General features: G+C 32.3%; 1 protein-coding gene across 2 annotated transcripts in view; it reads left to right on the top strand.

The window, feature by feature from the left end:
- Positions 1-2,116: 2,116 nt before the first annotated feature.
- The window catches only part of CCKLR-17D3 (Cholecystokinin-like receptor at 17D3), a 51,744-nt gene continuing 35,065 nt past the window's right edge, over positions 2,117-18,795 (top strand). For both annotated transcript variants that reach the window (XM_085200588.1, XM_085200589.1), the window contains exons 1-3: positions 2,117-2,358; positions 4,320-4,434; positions 13,381-13,581. In XM_085200588.1, coding sequence (XP_085056714.1) covers positions 2,122-2,358; positions 4,320-4,434; positions 13,381-13,581 — 553 coding nt within the window. In that variant the 5' untranslated portion in view covers positions 2,117-2,121. The remainder of the gene's footprint in view (positions 2,359-4,319; positions 4,435-13,380; positions 13,582-18,795) is intronic.

Genomic DNA, 18,795 nt, shown 5'->3' with positions numbered 1-18,795 from the left:
TTAGACCAATCGTTGCGTAGTGACACAAATGTACTTTGTGGGTTCGATCCTCACTCGAGGAAATAGAATATTTATTTAAATTTATTGTTTCATTTCTTAGCTTTAGTGTCGAGACGAGGTGAGTTCCACCACTCAACACACTATGCCTTCAGAATTTGGCGGAAAATGGAGAACGGAGTTTCTTAATACTAGGTTCCCTCAGAATATAAAATTCATTCAATCCCTTCCAAAAATATAACACTCTTTCATCCTGATAACTTTTTTTGAAGTCGGGTAGAAAAATAACTAAATTATTTGAAAAACAATTTGTACAGAGAATAAAAAGATTTATGTCAAGCTGGTGCTTTATTCTTACTTAAAAAGAAAGCTCACGAGTGTCGATTTCAGAGTCTTAGATATAAACGAAGTTGTAAGCTTTTATTAAGAATTTGATGAAAGTAAATATACACTGTATTATGAATTTTCTTTTCTTGTTGTTACATTTTCTTTTAGCTTCACCTTTTTTTACCGCATAGTTAAGTAGAAAGTGATGGTCGCGTCTGCCTTGACAGCATTGTTATGACACAAATTCTCCATTTTCTCCATTTTCTCCATTTTCCACAGTTTCAGCCTTAGCTGGAGCAGAACTTTCGTTACGAATCAACTCATCAGGGTAGTCGTGCCCTTTGGGTAGTCTCGCGAGGTTTAGGCGCATGTAACTAAAATTACGATCTTATATAAACATCTCTAAGATATTCTATGGGTAGTAGAATATAAAATTTATGTTGTTACTTATGCTATAGCATATAAAATATGCTAACATGAAAATAATAAATTGGATTGTTTTTTCGTGTAATAATTTATTTTTTTCTGTTCAAAGTAATCTTTTTTGACTTTATAGTGCATAATAACAAATGTCAACATTAATTTCAATATCATTTCTTATTTCCTTTTCTATGATCTACTGTCAATTTGTTCGGGTGAAATAGGAGAGCACTCAAAAAATAAAGTGACGCCAATCTAAATCCAACATGGTGGAAATCTCAAGCTGCCGGATTAAGTTTCTTCAATGTATTCCTAAAAGATGGGTGTCAAATGTAAGGGTTTGCTGAGGCTAATCTAATACTTTTTTCTTCTCTGCGGACTAATAAAATAAAATTAGAAGATTTTAGAAGGTCTCTTTATTAAAAATCTTTGGCTTTTCAAACCAGTTGTGGCGCAGGAGTAAATGTGTGAATGTAAATGCGACTGGTGGTGGGTTCAATCCTAATTCTAATTCTATTTATATATCTCTATTTATATTTTCGTTTTGTCACCACGCAACAAGCAATGCATCTACAATTCAGTGGAAATAGGGAACAGAGTGTCTTCAGTTCAGTTCTTAATAATAGAGTGTCTTAACACTACATTTCCTCTGCCTAGCCTGTAGTGTGTAGCCTATCAGAAAATTGGAAAAACTTTTTTTATACATGGAAATAAAATGATAAGAATTGTCTCTAGAATAGTGAAAAAATAATGTATTCTACTTTATAAGACGATCGAGTGCTGAAGATCTTATATTTTAAGGCACAAACGATGAGTATAACTCTCTAGATAAGTACTTGTCTTTTTCACTGTGTTATCATGTAGAAAGCTAACATTTTAGTCGAGTAATATCTAATCTTACACAATAGTTGTGGATGGAACCCTCCCGAGGGAATTATATTGAATTTCGTTTTGCTAATCCTATTCGTTAATGTATGGCGTTGATCCTAATAATAAATTAATAAAAATTGCAAAAAACAGAGAAATAATGAAAAGTAATAATTTAATAGAAATATATTCATCTAAAAATGTCAAAGCCGCCTCAAATCTTAACAGAAACATCTTAGACGAAATATATTCTTATGTTACAAAAGCTGTATATTTCAATTATATCATTTAGAATACGCTTAATTAAATAACAACACATGCGTTAACTCCACTCATACGATAGTACGAAGTAATAAACGACGAAATATCATATTTTACTTCTCAAATTTCTCTACTTGCTTCACCAATATGTCAAATTCATTACATTATTCCACATTATTACGAATTTGAGATTTTATACAGCCAATATTAGTATTAAAATCTGTTTCTTTCTTGTTTCAGACAACGAAAATGGAAAATATAACGGTGTATAACGCGTCTTCTCTCCTTCTAATGCGAGAAGCTACAACGTCCACAGTGTTAATAAGAAACGCGAGTGTTATAAGTAATGCTTATGAATGGCGTTTCATACTGCCGCCATACTTCATCATATTTATGTTATCGATATCAGGAAATTGTCTTGTGATAGCAACTCTAGCTAGCAACAGACGTATGAGGACAGTGACGAACGTTTATTTACTCAATTTGGTAAGTTTTATAATGAAATATTGAATATTTGAGTAATTTATTACGTTTGTTCTAATATGGCACGTCGTGGTGCACGAGGATAAGCGTGCGGCTGTAAAAGCTATGGTTTTGGGGTCGATTACCAATGAATGATATGTTTAATATTTTCATTAACTCGCTTCTGTAACTAAGTAAAGCGTGGCATCGCATTCTACCTTTTAACTGGCAATGCCTGAGAATTAACTGTAAAGAGTTTTACACCCTATTGATTAATTTGGACTACTAATGTGGACGGAAAATAACGCTACATACTTATTCCAAATTAATAAGGAAATTTTGACTGTAATGTGACGGTTGTGGACTCGATTCCCTCTCGAGGGAATGAATTATTATTTGTTATTCTCACATTCAACGCACAATGCCTAAAAATTGGAAAAGTCGGAAAGTGGTGTATGGAATGTCTCAACACTAGGTTCCCTCTGCCTACGCTGCTGTATGCGGGATACAACGTGAAATGTTTTTTCCGATGCAGCCAGCTTTTATATGTAGCATTGAAAAAAAACTCTGCTACATTTTTAGGTTTTTTACGTTTTGAAATAAATATAGGAACGGGAAAAGAGGTAACTTTTGCATTTTCCATTATAATATAAGTTGGCTGCTTTATTTGTAAACTAAATATAAACTTCTACTATAAATATGCTTCTAAGCAGTTTCAAGCCGACTACTCATAAAATTGCTCTTTATATAGATATTTTACCTTCACATATTATGTACATAGTGAATATACTATATAGATATAATGTTAATTTATATTTTTATAAAAAAAAATAATATCAAATCAAATTTAGTTTAGTCCCCATTCGCACTTTTGCCCAAGTATTTGGGCTATATTGAGGTATTGATGTTATGTTGAGATATTGAGTGACTCTTGGCCAAAATTGCGAATAAGTGTCTAAAGTAGGTACAGTACAAGCACAGTACGATTTTTTTAAAATTATAGTTTGGTTTCGTTTTACACTAGATTACCAGGTTCCCTATGCCTACCCATAACGTAAGTTCATTTTGCCTACGTAAAATAAAAACAAAATTACAAATATATGGTTAATATATTTGTAATTTTGTTTCCATTAATGAAAAATTAAGACTATAAATACAAGTGTAAAATTTTCTTAGCACAAATCGAATAACAAGTTGATTTCATGAACGCGTCAATTCAGATCTTAATATAATTTTATTTGCTAGATAAATGCAAAAATCAGTAGGCTGATTCATTCATTGTGTAGAATTAAATAATTTAATTATGTTTACATAATTATATCGTTTTTTAGTGGGATAATAATTTAATTTTAAAAATTAAAATTTAGCTGAGGGAATAAATAAATAAATATTTATTATGTTAAAAAATTGTCGTTGACCCCAACGTTGTACGCGAGGACTTTAATGAAAATTCTATCGAGAAATCGAAAGCTTAGAGTTTCACTTTTAGATAATGAGCGTGCTAATTAATTATATTGTCGAAATTAATCTTGACTTACATAAATCACTTTGAAGTAGGTATTTACTTCCAACTTCCGGGAAGTTCAACTTTGTTTTTTAAGATTTTTTTTGCTGCGAAATTAGTAACTAAGATTGGATTTTTCTATAGTAATTTAAAAATAAATAATAAATCAGTTTCACGCTGTAACCCGCACACAGCAGAGGGAAATAAGTGTTAACACATTTCATCCCTCACTGTAACTTTGTAACATTTCAAGACACTAGGCTCTCCACTTATCTTTAGATACCCAAACAGTAGAACTCAAGACAAGAGTACGTATAGAGACAAGTCTAGGAATAGAATCTATTTGCAAAACATTCTCATTATACTGTGCTACCATAAGCAATAGTTAATAAATAATTTATAATTTTCCTAAGTGCACCTTTACAAGCTGTCACCCTACAAATCGACTCGTAAAATGTACATATATTTTTCTTCTTCCCAGGCCCTATCGGATTTTCTGCTTGGAGTGTTTTGCTTGCCTTTCACACTGGTGGGACAAATATATAGGCGATTCTTCTTTGGTGCAATTCTTTGCAAGCTAATACCATTTTTACAAGGTAAGTTCCATTTAGTAAATTGACTTCTTATTAAGAAAGAAACAGTTTCATCGAGACTAGGTTGATTTTTTACAAGATGGTTTTGGTGGGATTTTAATTCAGATTTCAGTATTTTATTACGTCAGAGTAGAGCTAGAAATATAAGTGGGATTGAAACTGGTTAAGGTTAATTTTTATGAATATGAATATTTCTATTTTACTGATCTTTATATATTTGGTTTTTTTTAAGGTTTTTCATTCCAAATTCAAACTTTTACGTTTCAATTTCGCAATGTTCATTTCAAATTTATTAAAATTAGCTTTTTAAAACAGCTTTGAAATGAAACAAGAATCGTCAAAATAGGTTCACCCAGTCAAAAGTTCTGTGTTAAGAAACATAAAAAAAATACAGTCGAATTGATAACCTCCTTTTTTACAGAATCCGTTAAAAAATGAACTTATTATGAATAAAGTTATTAGTATTTGGCACATAAATCAAAATGAATTAATAGTATCAAAATAACAGTTCGTGAAATCTCATTAATCATATGTGTAATCACATATGTATGTCTGAACTAATAAGATACGTTTCTGTAACAACAGCCTTTATTATTATAGAAAGCTATAATGGCTCAAAGTTGTAGTCTAACTGTATTTGAAGATTGCCCCCCACTCGAAGGGGTTGTGTCTGAATAGAAATTATTGTAATTTGTTAAGTAAAATAAAGAATAGCGTTATGTTTCTCCTCATACGGTCTTAGTCTTTATAAATATTATTTAAAAAAATATATTCAATTGGATTTCACATGGCCTTCCTCAATGACCTTAAGATTAACACGTACTAATAAACAAACTTTGAAACTTAAGCAGTATGTACAGGTACATAGGGATAACTACAAATTATAAAAAAAACTTAATAATATTGTTTTTTTTTAATTGTATAAGAGTAAATTCCAAATAAAAAAATATTTGAAAAAAAAAAAAAACAAAAACCCCGACTGCATAAAACTGATGTTTTTGTTTTTCAAATATTTTTATTTTTCACTTTTTTGTTAGGTTTCATTGTAGTAATGACAATCATGGTATACCTTTTTGAAATTCTCGTATTGAGCTCTTCAATTCGATACCCATATTGTGGTATTCGTAAACAATTTGCGTCCAATGGCGTCCCACGGCCGCCATGATTATTTTATTTTAACGTCACCTATCTAAGAAGACCTGGGCTGCTAAAATAAATCTAATGATACCTCCATTATGTAAATCCGTAAAGCGGTTCTGGAGATATGAGTTAATAAGGAATATTACATACATATATGTATGTATGTATGTACGCGCGAAAAACATAACCCTTAGCAGTCGGGAAAAACTTATGTTGTTATAATAGGAACTTAATTTTATTAAAAAAATCTAACATCTTGCTTGTATGAAAATAAAATTCTTACTTCTATGGGAAAACTCTTATAATTTTCATATTTGAAATGAAATTCCCTTGTCAGAAATATTTATAATTTCACAATGTACAGGCAAACAATGTGCTTTTCAATATTATTTTCGTTTATTATTTCTAAATATCAATATTGGATGATGATACTAAAAATTTTATATCTATATTAAACATTCAATATTTGTTACTTGTTTCATAAATATTAAAATTTAAAATGGAAATTTTGATTTTTGTTACTTAGCTTCACGATGTATCCCTGGGTAGACAATTAATTTTTGTAACTTGGCGAATTTAATTTACCTAAAGTTGAAAAGTACGAATTGGAGATTTTAAACTGCCAGTTTGGTATTCTATTTCATTTCCTCAAATGGGAATCGAACCCACAACCTATCACCTTTACAGTCACACGCTTGCGCTCTTGTGTTCCTTACATTTACATATTTATTTAAGCTATTAAAAAAATCATATCAGTATTGTATGCGATATTACTAAAAAATAACTGTTTTATTGAATTAATTGGAACTTTAGTTTTCAATATGTCGTGGAAAACAGGAAAGAAAATTAGATTAATAATTAAATACAAGCGTGCGAAGCCACGAGCGGGTCGCTCCGGCCGCTCCGATACGGCAAAGCGAAGCTGCGTTAGGTTGCGTGAATTAAAATATAGATGGCGTTGTAGGAAGTTAGATCGCGCTATCGTTACGTTCGTATGTATACGTAAATATCGGAAATTTCGATTTTTGATCAACTCTGCCTACCCTAAATGTGGGGATTAAAATATTCAATTTTTGATATACAGCTATATTTTATAATATACTGTATCATAAATACTATCGATAATAGGTTAAAATTCGGAACTCATTACTACTAGGCCGTCCGAAGTGAAATATTTATTTACGTTTATATTTCCATTTCTTCGCTGTGCTCGGCGTTGAGTTCTGCCACTCAACACGCAATGCTTCCGGTACTCTGCAGAAAGTGGGGAACGGAGTGTCTTAACACTAGGTTCCATCTGCCTACCTTTTTAAAAACTTTAAAACCTCAATTTAACTGTTTGTTCCTCAATAAGATAAAATGAAGTCTGTAGATGAAATGAAGCCAATTCGAAGGTTGCTTACTGCGTTTTTTTTATTAATATAAATAAATTTTCTACCAACGTCTCCGTACATAATACGATTTTTTTTAATACAGGTTAGGTAATAGGTTAACTTTGCTTAAAAACTTTTCAACTTGAAAATTACTAACTTAACTTAATGAAATTTCATTTTACTGACACTTTTTTCATTCTTAGCTCTATGATAACAGTATATAACAGATTCTACTCGTATTTATTAAACGGTTTTATTTAACTCACCCCGTTTGTTTATTTATTTGTTTGTTTGGGTCAAATTTAGTAATTGAAATTTAACCCTCTTCCCGTTAACCGATTGATCTGAAATTTGGTATACGCCTTTGATTCTGGTGACAATACAATTATCCATATTCAATATTATTGTGAATCCAAGATGGCCGCCGCTACAAGATGGCGGACAACTTAGTTTTTTTCAATCCCATCAATATGGGTATCAAATGAAAGGGCTTGTCAATTAGAATTCAGTGGACTATACAAAATCAAAATCCAAGATGGCCAACACTACAAGATGGCGGACAAGTTAGTTTTTTTCAATCCTATCAATACGGGTATCAAATGAAAGGGCTTGTCAAGTAGAATTCAGTGGACTACACAAAATCAATATCCAAGATGGCCGCCGCTACAAGATGGCGGACAAGTTAGTTTTTTTCGATCCCATCAATATGGGTATCAAAATAAAGGGCTTGGTAAGTATAATACAGTATACTATACACAATTACAATATGAATCTCCCACCTAAGTCAAGATCTGGTATCCTGTCGAGGACTGTGTGGCTATAGGGTGCCTAAAAATGAGACGTCGCTAGGGGTACACCACCCAAGGTAAAAGGTAAAAGCGCGCCGAGAACTGTATGGCACTAGGTGGATAAAAATGATATGTCGTTAGCGTTTTCCCCTCAAGATTCAGGCACATCTTGTTGTACATAGCCTTGCTCCTCTATTGGACCTCTGGGGGGTCGATCGTAACATTCTCCATTAACCTTGCAATAATGAGGCACTCAACAAATTGAATAGTAGGAGAAATAAAAACTAAAAACTTAAAAATAAAAAAGTAAAAAAAAAAATTTAAGTTAAACGGTTTTATATTGCAGATAAATGTACTAAAAAATAAAAAATAATTTCATGGATATTATGATTACTAAAATAAAATCGTGGGGACACTTTCTACTTACCACTAGGTGGGTGAAGTCTCATGCCATGTCTTTCGATTGTAGATATTGGACGTGCCCCACGATTTTATTTTAGTAATCATAATTTCCATGAAATTATTTTTTATTTTTTAGTACATTTATCTGCAATATAAAACCGTTTAACTTAAATTTTTTTTTTTACTTTTTTATTCGTAAACAGATTCTTATGAGCTACATTCAAATCAATCTATATTTCTAATAATACTGTCTTTTACCTTAGTCGTCGATGCATCCTGACCTAACTACCCTATTATCCTACTAAACATCTACATTTAAAGGCTACTAACACAAGAAGTATTTTACAGACCATTACTTACTAGTTTTTTCTCAGGATTTTGATATAAAGTAGTAAAAATCTAGATATATATGAATTTAAAAATAATTTCATATTAACTCAAGATCACAATCAGAATTCAGAAGGTACCGAATATTACTTTCTATTTTAAAGCGGCTTAAAGCCCGGCTTCCACCGCGAAGTAGAAATGAGTGGGTAACGCTTAGGCGGAATGGACTCATTTTAAATAAAATAAATTTACATTTCCTCTAACAAAGTGTTTCGTAGTTTGTAATTACTTCACTCAGTTCCATAGAACCGGATGAATTGAAATGAATTTTAACTCTCTTTATGTTTGCATAGACCTACCGACTATTTATTGATGGAAATAAATATGCAGCTAATTCTCGTGAATTCAACATACCTAATTTGTAAAGGCAGCTCCGCTGGCGAAGAAAACTGACATTTTGGATAGACAAAGCGGGGGGTTCCCTTTTCTCTGTTGTCTCCTGAGTTTTAAGATACTCAATTACACACTCACAACATTTATTTGGAAGATAAGAGCTTCTTTATTATTATTATTATAAGATAGAATATTCTGGTAATATTATTTCCATAGGGGAGCTAATGAAATTAGGCGAAAACTGGAAAACGGAGTATCATAACACTGAGTTTCCTGCAGCGGTATACTGTAAAGCTACAAATAATTATAAAATTAATATATACGGTAAAATATTAATAACATTAAAAAACCTTTTTTAAAAATTTATAACTAAAGTTAGCATTTGAATAAAGAAATAAGTATAATGTCTTCCTTTGGGATTAACGTATTACTATCGAAGCTGATAGCTTTACCCTGTTCTTATAAATAAAAGTGGACGGTGGCATATACTTTATTATACCCACGATGCACTCGATCCACATTATCTAAGCGTTAGGATGCAAATTGCATTCGCCTGTAAAGAATATTTTCTTTTAATTTTCTTCAAGCAAAATATTCTTATTTTTTCAATTACTATGTGTGAAATATAGACGTATATTAATTATCTAAATCTAGGTAAAACTAGTACAAAATATTTTTCTATTTTAATTAAATTAAGTTAAGTCTTTAGAATGATAATGTTATCAAAAAAACTCGACAAACGCGTTTCGGGCTCGCCTACCATGGGATCCGGCCAAAATTGGAGGTCTCGAGCTCTTACTTAAATTCAGGCCTAGCTTACTTAACCAGAGCCCTTTTTAGATTTAACCATAAATGTATAGGTTTCCTGATTCACTACTATCTGTAGATGCCAGCTGCTAAATTTCATAATTCTAGATTAACCGGAAGTACTCCATTACTTTTGATTCCCTTTAGCCATATCTTTTTTTTTAAGTAAATTATGAACTACATTTTTTTTTCAAGAATTTATAGGGCCGAAGATGTAGCAAATACTCGTATAAATATTCTTATATTAATACGAGAATAGATTTACATTGCATGAATACTCGCCTTCATTTCTAGAACTCAATAAGGTTAATCAAATAGGATTTAGTCAAATACCACCACTTATACTATGTAGTTACTTAATCATAATGAACAGTGCTGCCATTAGTCAAATAATAGCAAAGCTTTGCTATAGTAAGCCAATAGAGGTACTTAATTAATTATAATGTAATTTTTACGTGGTATCTTACATTGCAGGGCAGGTAAGAGGAACCTGGGAACCCAGTGACAAGGAACTCCGTTCCCATTAAGATACTTCCGTTCCCCAATTTCCACTAAATTCTGCATAACCTGTCGTACTGTTGATAAATATAATAAAGTGAATAAAAGTAAATGAAACGAGAGTTTTTCAAATAATCTTTTTCGGTCCATGTAAACGTTATATGAAGTTAAAGCCATTTTAAAAGTCTCGGTCGTGCTTACTGTAACGGTTTTCATTCGGCATACATTTTTCCGACTTTTGCGGAATGAAACAGATACGTTCTGTAAAAAATACACTTTTGCATTGCGGAATAGCAAGCTTCATGATCCACATAGTCGTTTTGGCCTTACATATGTGCGTATACCAAAGAGGTATGTCACAGAAATTGTTTTTTTTTCTGTCTTTTAAAAATATTTTCTGAAATATAGGTACATATATATATTTTTTTTATTTTAAAACTTTTATCTATAACAAATATTTTGTTACTACAAAGTACGTATGTAGTTTTAGTCTAATCGCAGTGCACCCACGAGGGGGATCGACATTAGAACCTTCGCGTTACAGTCACACTCCTGTACGCCACGACGCGACGGCCTCGTTTGACGTTTGACGGCCTTTGTTACATATTACGTATATAGAGAGATCTCAATTAATTTGTTTATTTGCTTTCAAAGGATTTATTTATTGAATAGCCTTAATTGTATTTTAAAAAAATATAAAGAGCTTAATTGAAATAAATCACTTAGTTATTTATTGATATCAGATCATTCATATTGATGAGTGGCTGTTTAGAATCATACTTATAGTTTATTTATACAGGGTGGAATTGTCAGCACCACTTTAAATGAAACCACAGTCTTAACTACTCTATAAAAGCCTAATATAATTCAGAAAAAAAATAATTCCCAAAAATGAAAAAGTTATTTTTTCAAACAAAATAAATAATAAAATAAAACGCCATTTGTAAAGTATAACATAGGCACGCACACACTTACCTGTCAAAGCGGCAACGTCGCTTACGTATGTGTGCGTCACACGAAATACAGGTATGGATAAAAATCGTGAAATGAAAAAAAAAAAATTTTATATTTTTTAGCTCTGGGTTTGAAATATTATACCCTATATGCAGTTTCAGTAAAAGGAGCGCTGCCTTTTCTACCCTGTATATTGCAGATTATAGTTACATACTAGCGACCCCCTTGCGGCTTCGCCCGCTTTTACTACTGGATTATTCATATAATGTATGTTTGCAAAGCACTTAAGATAATGTGAAAATTAATTAAACCCTAATGCAACCCGCATTTTCGTAGTTTCAATAAGGATTTTCCAATTGTTTTACACAGCAAGGATTTTTTAGTAGGTACCGTAATTTTAAGTCTGTGCTACTAATCTTTTCAAGTACTTATTAAAATATATTTAAATGATTATTTTTAGATAGTTAAATGACTATTTTTAAACGGAAGAAATTATAAACAAAAACCTACCTACTAATAACTACTACAAAAATATGAAACCAAATATATCGCGCTGAAATAATACATTCAACTTCAATTATCCAATACGTGCAAACGCATCTAAATCTTCGTTGCTATAGAGACAGGCGGGTTTTTTTTTTCGAGCTTGTGGTTAATGCTGAAGAGGGTATTCTGTCCCTGATGAAAAGCAAGCACTACGTGGCTGCCTGTGAGGAAAATTAAATAGAATGCATTGGCCGGGAATCGAACCCGGGCCACCCGCGTGGCAGGCGAGCATTCTACCACTGAACCACTAATGACTGCTCATGACGCGCTTGTATAAGCAAAACGTCGCGGGGCGCGTTTCGCAGCAAGGATGTTTTGATATTGTAACAACTTCTAAAGTACTTATTAAAATGAAAAACAGTAAAAGACAGTTTTGATCTACATTAAATGGCCAACGTAACTAATATACTTATTTATATACTGAGAGTAAGGGATAAGTAAAACTTGAGTAACATACAGCTGATGAGTCAACAGCGTGATGTGTCAACAATTAAATGCGTTTTTCTCTAAAACTATTCGCAATTTCGAAATAGTGTAAAAAGCAAATTTTATCTTCGTTTAACGTATAAAATTTATAAAGTATTTTAAAGGATAAGGATTAATACCATTATGGAAAAATATCCCTCACAATAAAAAATATATTGAAATTACTATTTTTTAGACAGAAATATGATCACTACACGTTATCCTTAAAAGATAAAAATATGCCGTCGCGGACTTTTTTGTAGATCTTATTAAGAGGAACGATACTCCAGTACATTATTTTCATGTAGTACTTACCATTAAAGCAGCGCATGCGCGAAAGTGTCTCAACGGGTAGGACTTTATACATATTTATCGTATTTATGTTAATTTACATAAGAATGTACAAATAATAAACTATATATAAACCTTCCCTGAGAAATACTCGACCTAATGGTGAAAACCGCATAAAAATCCGTTGGGTGGTTTAGAAGAAGAAGAGTTAGAAAGTTCAGACAGACACGAAAAGCGACTTTGTTTTATAAGATATAGGATATGTAATGTACGTATAAAACTTTGTGCAAACAAAGATAATTCGTATATTTTGGTACATAAATGAGTAGTAACAAAAAACCTCTTTTTACCCTTTTAATTGCCAAGAAAGAGAATTTTCAAGAGATTGTGTGCTGAGTGGCGGAACTCAATACCGTGCCGCCGCCTTGAGTAGGGATCGCACCCACAAACTCGAAAAAAATACTAAAAAATACGATTTTTTTTGTATATAAATTCGTTATTACAGCACAAAATATATAAATATCTCGAAATAAAGATTTTATCGATAAAAATACTTACGTGGAATACAATAAAGTCAATCAATGCTACCCCATTTGTTGATCCGCACGTCTTAAGTGGGTATATTGATTGATCCAAAAAATTTTGTGGATAGAATACGAATGAGATAGGAAGAACCTTTTGTTGAAGAATATTTGGACAGGTCGTTCTTGAGCCACTAGCATATGTAAGCTATGTAATAACATATGTTATTAATATACTTGAGAATATATATGCAATGCCTCCAAAGGAGTGTCTTATCACTAGATTTGAAGATTTATGATTGAAGCTGATTTGATTTGATTTTTATTTCCATGTCCAGACATCGATCCTTTAAGATTTTATTATATGTATATATAGATTTTTGTTTCAAGACCTATAGGTATATTTAAAATATAAGAAAACTAACATAAAGTCTTCTCTTCCAGCGGTGTCAGTATCCGTGGACGTGTGGACTCTAGTCGCTATTTCATTAGAGCGCTACTTCGCTATATGCAGGCCTCTGAAGTCCAGGAAGTGGCAGACGCAATGCCATGCTTACAAGATGATTGCCATGGTGTGGATGCTGTCGGTGGCGTTGAACTCGCCTATTCTTATAGTGTCTACGTTGCAGCCCATGAGAGGCAATGGTGAGTTTTACAAATAGTTTAACTTAAAAATCAGATTTTTTGCTTCGCGCACATAACAGGGTAGACAGAAAGAACCTAGAAGTAGTGTTAAGGTAGTCCGTTCACCACTTCCTGAATTCTGGTGGTATTGCGAGTTGAGTGGAGGTATGTATAAAAGTAGTACATTTTTGTTTATTGTTAAATAATTTATAGCTTAAATAAGATTACAGATTTTTATCTACGCATATTTCATACCTTCCATACAAGCATTCCTATATCATAGCATGACTCTACAAAGTTAGAATATGTGAAATTCCTTCCCTAGGCACCTATTACTAGACAAATTCTGTCTAGTACTAAAAGCATTAACGTAGGTGTTTAAATTACATATACGTACGTAGGTATGAGACCAGTCGTTGCGCAGAACCACAAACGTGCGATTATAAAAAAACACGACAGGTTGTGTGTTCGATTCCTTTCGAGAAAATTACATTAAATGACTTCATCTCCTCGCTCTGATAACGAAACAAAGCGTGGCGTTGAATTACGCCAATCAAAACACAAAGCATCACATACGCATCCAGAAATCGGTGAAAAATGGGGAACGTATTTCATTATTGTTATTTCATTACAAATAACAATGAATGAATAGTCGCGTCACAAGCCGAATACTTAGGTCGATCGTGCCTCTCTATCGTTTGTTCCGCGCTCTCGCTTGCACACCCGGCTCAGGAGGAACATGACTATGAGCCATGCCTTTTCGTCCGGCACAGCCGGCGTTCATCGATTTGTAAGACGTTATCTTATCAAAAATTTGAACCTATCAACCACTTAATTCAGTTAAGCATGATGCTGCCATTGTGGTATTACAGAATTTTATGATTGATGATCTAATACTAACACTCCCTTCTATTTAATATCTTCCATATGTTAGGTTTTTTGTTGATAAAAATATTTAATGTGCTACTTTTTGTTGACGTTGACAATTTTGACACGTTAGTTATTTTAGATTAAACGAAGAAAAGCTTTTCTTATGAAGTCTTGTGTAGTATTATAAGACTACACATTGAACGATGTCATTTATGTAGTAATAAATCATCTCTTCTGAAATCTATACTATTGTTTGATATAAATCTGAAAAGTTTATGTTGCTGAGCGCGCCCATCTCAGGAACATTTGGTTTAATTAGCATTTCAGGGTTTCGGATCAAGACCATTTATATCGGGATTGGAGGCTAATGAGAGGAAGTGAATAACAAATATTTAGTTCTTCAATCCCTTGTAGCACAGAAAAAATCAATCAACCATCGATATTGAGCATTAATTAATACATCGCTTTTACTGCATTTTGTATGAAACCTGCCGCGTAATGGAACCTATATGGTACTTCCCGTGGATCTACAGCTATGAAATTTGGCACGAAACGAGAAATTATAATACAAATAAATAAAAAAAACCGAAAATTAAAAAACTATAGGTATTTCATAGAAAAAAGTCATTATAAAGTTATGTTTGTAATTCGTTTCTTACACAACCGAAACACACACAAACTTAAGGTTGTCAGATTTATTCGCCTTGTAATCAAAACCTATAGGGTATTTCACGTCCACAAACTTTTTAAGCTGTTACAACTCTCTCGTTTTCTAAACTCTCTCGAATTCTAAAATAATCCTTAAAATTTGTCATGTGACCAACAAACACAAGTAAATTATTTTTATTTCAGTACGTGGCCGAATCTGTGGTTGAAAGCTAGTGATATTTATAAGCTTGTGTAAGCTTTTGTCATTATTTAACTGATCATTTTGATATTTCAAGAAATTAATGAATTTTTAACTTTTTTACAATTAAGTCATTATGTGTAAACATTGTCTTGCATTCTATCATCACCGCCAACACACCCATAATGCACCTAATGACTCACTCTAGTATGTGCAACATTCATTTAGATAATGGATTTATGTACGTTTTAAGATTTACGTTCCTTAGTAACATTGTACAGGTTTTATAAGTCTAATTACATTTGAAGGTATACACGAAGAAACGTCGTCGCTACGATTAGAACCAGTTGCATGGCTTGAACTAATTTCAAGACGAGCGGATTTGAAAATCGAAACCTTACATTACTCTTATTACGGCTTCTACTCTTAGACTTCTCTTTGATTATCTTCTCTTCTTTGTTCTTAGTCTCCTTACATTCTATCAAGAGAAGCCACGACGAGACTACCAGATCTACCTACGGTATGTCTGCTCTCAAATGTTAACGACGGCACCCAACGGTCAAAGACTATTGATTTGAGCTGGTCTGACTGCAACCCCTTCCTCCCCCAAGTAATATTGCGTAAACCATTCAATATTAATATTAGAGCATCAAAAATGTCAATCTCTGTTATGTTTAAAAAATTATAGTAAAATTTTATATTTTATAAATATGAGCACGTGAATAGCATTTATAAGTATATGTGTGTGTAAAATGAAAATTCAAATACATTTATTACGAAAAATATACAAAATCAATTAAAATTCATAGGTCTTATTTTCTAAATAGTAGGTAATTTATTGTTCAAATTTTTGAGAAAAAGCGAGAGCAAAGCACACTCTATTTTGCGTACAAATATCGGTTCTGTTGCCATATTTAAAACATGGTTGTAACAACTGTATTGTCAGTTCATTGGAGCGGGCATTAAACGGGTTGTATACCTCTAATATCTTTTTGACCAGAGAGATTCAAAGGTAATAATGTAATATAGATCCATCATAATAATAATAATATATATTCATCATCATATTATACTCGTAAATAATATTTTGGCTGTGAATACATGAGTCTATTACCTCGACAGGTTGTGAGTTCGATTCCCAATCGAGAAGATAAATGATTGAATCTTTGCACTACGTAACGAGGTGAAGCGCGGCGTTGAGTTCCGTGACTCAACCTAACTCTACTCAACAAGTAGGGAACGGTAGGATCTTAAGGGGTACAGAGTGTCCAATACTAGATTCCCTGGTTTTTTACTTTATAAAAGTAAAAAATCTGCCAAATTTTCTGCCATAGTACGTTGTAAAATACTGTTAAATGTATAATTTAGTTAAATTCACGACTATTTTCTTATTTTTACTTAAATATATGTATATGTACATCCAACTGAAACATAATAACCTTTTCATTGTTATCATTATCGAGTAAACGTCTTAATGAATGTTTGTAGTTATTTGCGCAGCGCAGGTGTTTTTAATGAAAGAAAATAACGCTATAAAAAGAAAAATACGCTTTCAAGTTTTATTACACATTATATAGTAGGGGTAAGTTGTCCGATTACAATTTAAATTTTACCATTGAAAGAATCGCAAAACAGAAATTATTTAATCTGAGTAGAAAATAAGCGGACGACAGTCTTTCAGAAAGTAGACGAGAAAAAAAACTGGTCAAGTGCGAGTTGGATTCGCCTTCCGAGGATTCCGGACCAATTTCAGAAATATAGGTCCACGGGACTCTATAGATACTACTATACTAGAAACTACTATACTAGAATCTTATAGACTAGTTTTGATTACACTGCGAATTTCATATAAATTGCAATAAAAACTATACATAAATCTTTTGATTGCATTAACTTAGATGCTTAATTTTTCTTTACTTCAAGGGGTCGTAGAAATGAATATTTAATACTAATTTCAGCTTGAGACATGCTTCGTGATCTTGAGATAAATGGTCTTGACAGACGGATAGACGAACAAAAAAGTGATCCTATAAGGGTTCCGATTTTATCATTTGATTTTACGGAACCCTAAACACTGCTTTTATTGAGAAGTATATAGATAGATATCTACCATTTCATATCTATTTTAACTTTACCAATATACCAGAAACCCAGCCCTTTAGAGACCTAAACTCAGATTGTTGTTTGACCAGAAAAATCAAATAAGAAAGTTAATAAAGATTGGTTGAATATAAGTATTTTAGTCGATATTAAATGTTATCTAATATACGCCATATCACTTTCTATAGTAGTATCGATACTGCCAGGTCATGTGAAAAGTATGAGAACCTTCTGGAGGGCCATGAATCCATGAAGAGGTTGATGACCGTGGTCGAGGTGAAAGAGGTGTGCAGAAATTCTCTCTTGCTACCCGCTTTAGAAAAAGCTTAAAAATATCGTATCAAATAACCCAAATTGCCTTAACATTAGGTTTTTATTTTATTAGGACCTTAATCTCATATATGTAGCTCACTGCCAACATGAGTTTAACAATATAATTTGTCTTATATGATAGACCAATTTATATTAATAATTATTTAGGCTATCGAGGTTCAATGGGAGTATCTGACAGTATAAATATTGATTGTAGGATGGTAGATATAAATTTAGAAAACTTAAAAAAAATATTTTCTAGAAATTTTATATATTTAATTTGTCTACATTTACAAGCATTTCTTATCAAGTTTGAATCTTGAATTAAGTGGATGAAGTTGTGGACATTAAGATTTAAGAGCTTTACGTTTTAAGTGGCAAAACTTAATTACTTCTAGGAACTTCTATATTTTATTAAAAGCACTCCCTGGTGAGATTTTAACAATCTACAACTATTGCATTTTGTTAACGCATCCCAATTGTGATATTAAAATGATAGATTCTACCTGAGTGCCAAAGGTTTACACGTGGCGTTGCTAGTACCCTATTATGTATGCAGACTTGATCTAGATCTCGATTGAATATATAAGATAAAGTAATCTTAGTGATTTTGTATTCTTTATATCCAGGGTTCCGTACCTCCAAAGGATAAAATGAAACTCTCACTTTTTGTCCATGTCGACTTTTTTGTTAATTTTTTTTATATATTTTTTAAACTACTTTTGACCATTTCTTTTTAAACTGCTAAACTAATAAGACGATAGTTTAATTTTTTCGTTTTGTTCTAGATGTCTTGTTAGAAGTTTAAGTTAAGACTTGTTAGAAGTCAGAAAATAGTTTTAGCTAAATAAATTCTGAGGCCATAGTGGTATATTGGGGCATCGTCTTCCAACTGGACAGCTTCCAATCTCGATACCCACATCACTTCTAGTTTCGCATGTTGCGGGATTAACGGCACGGAATCCGCGGGATTTGTGAAATTGGAAAAAAGCTACTAACTTTTCCTGGCATGACCGTTCAAGAAATTAAACTTGTAATGAGAATAAGTTTCAGCTCTTTAAATTCGATATGATCACAATTAGCCTGACTAATGTTAAAAGGTTATC

This window comes from Heliconius melpomene, chromosome 17 (assembly GCF_056956725.1).
Source record: "Heliconius melpomene rosina isolate 202511_hmr_F chromosome 17, ASM5695672v1, whole genome shotgun sequence".
NCBI lineage: Eukaryota > Metazoa > Arthropoda > Insecta > Lepidoptera > Nymphalidae > Heliconius > Heliconius melpomene.
Note: the sequence above shows the minus strand (reverse complement) of the source record. Positions and strands in the feature narration are given on the sequence as shown.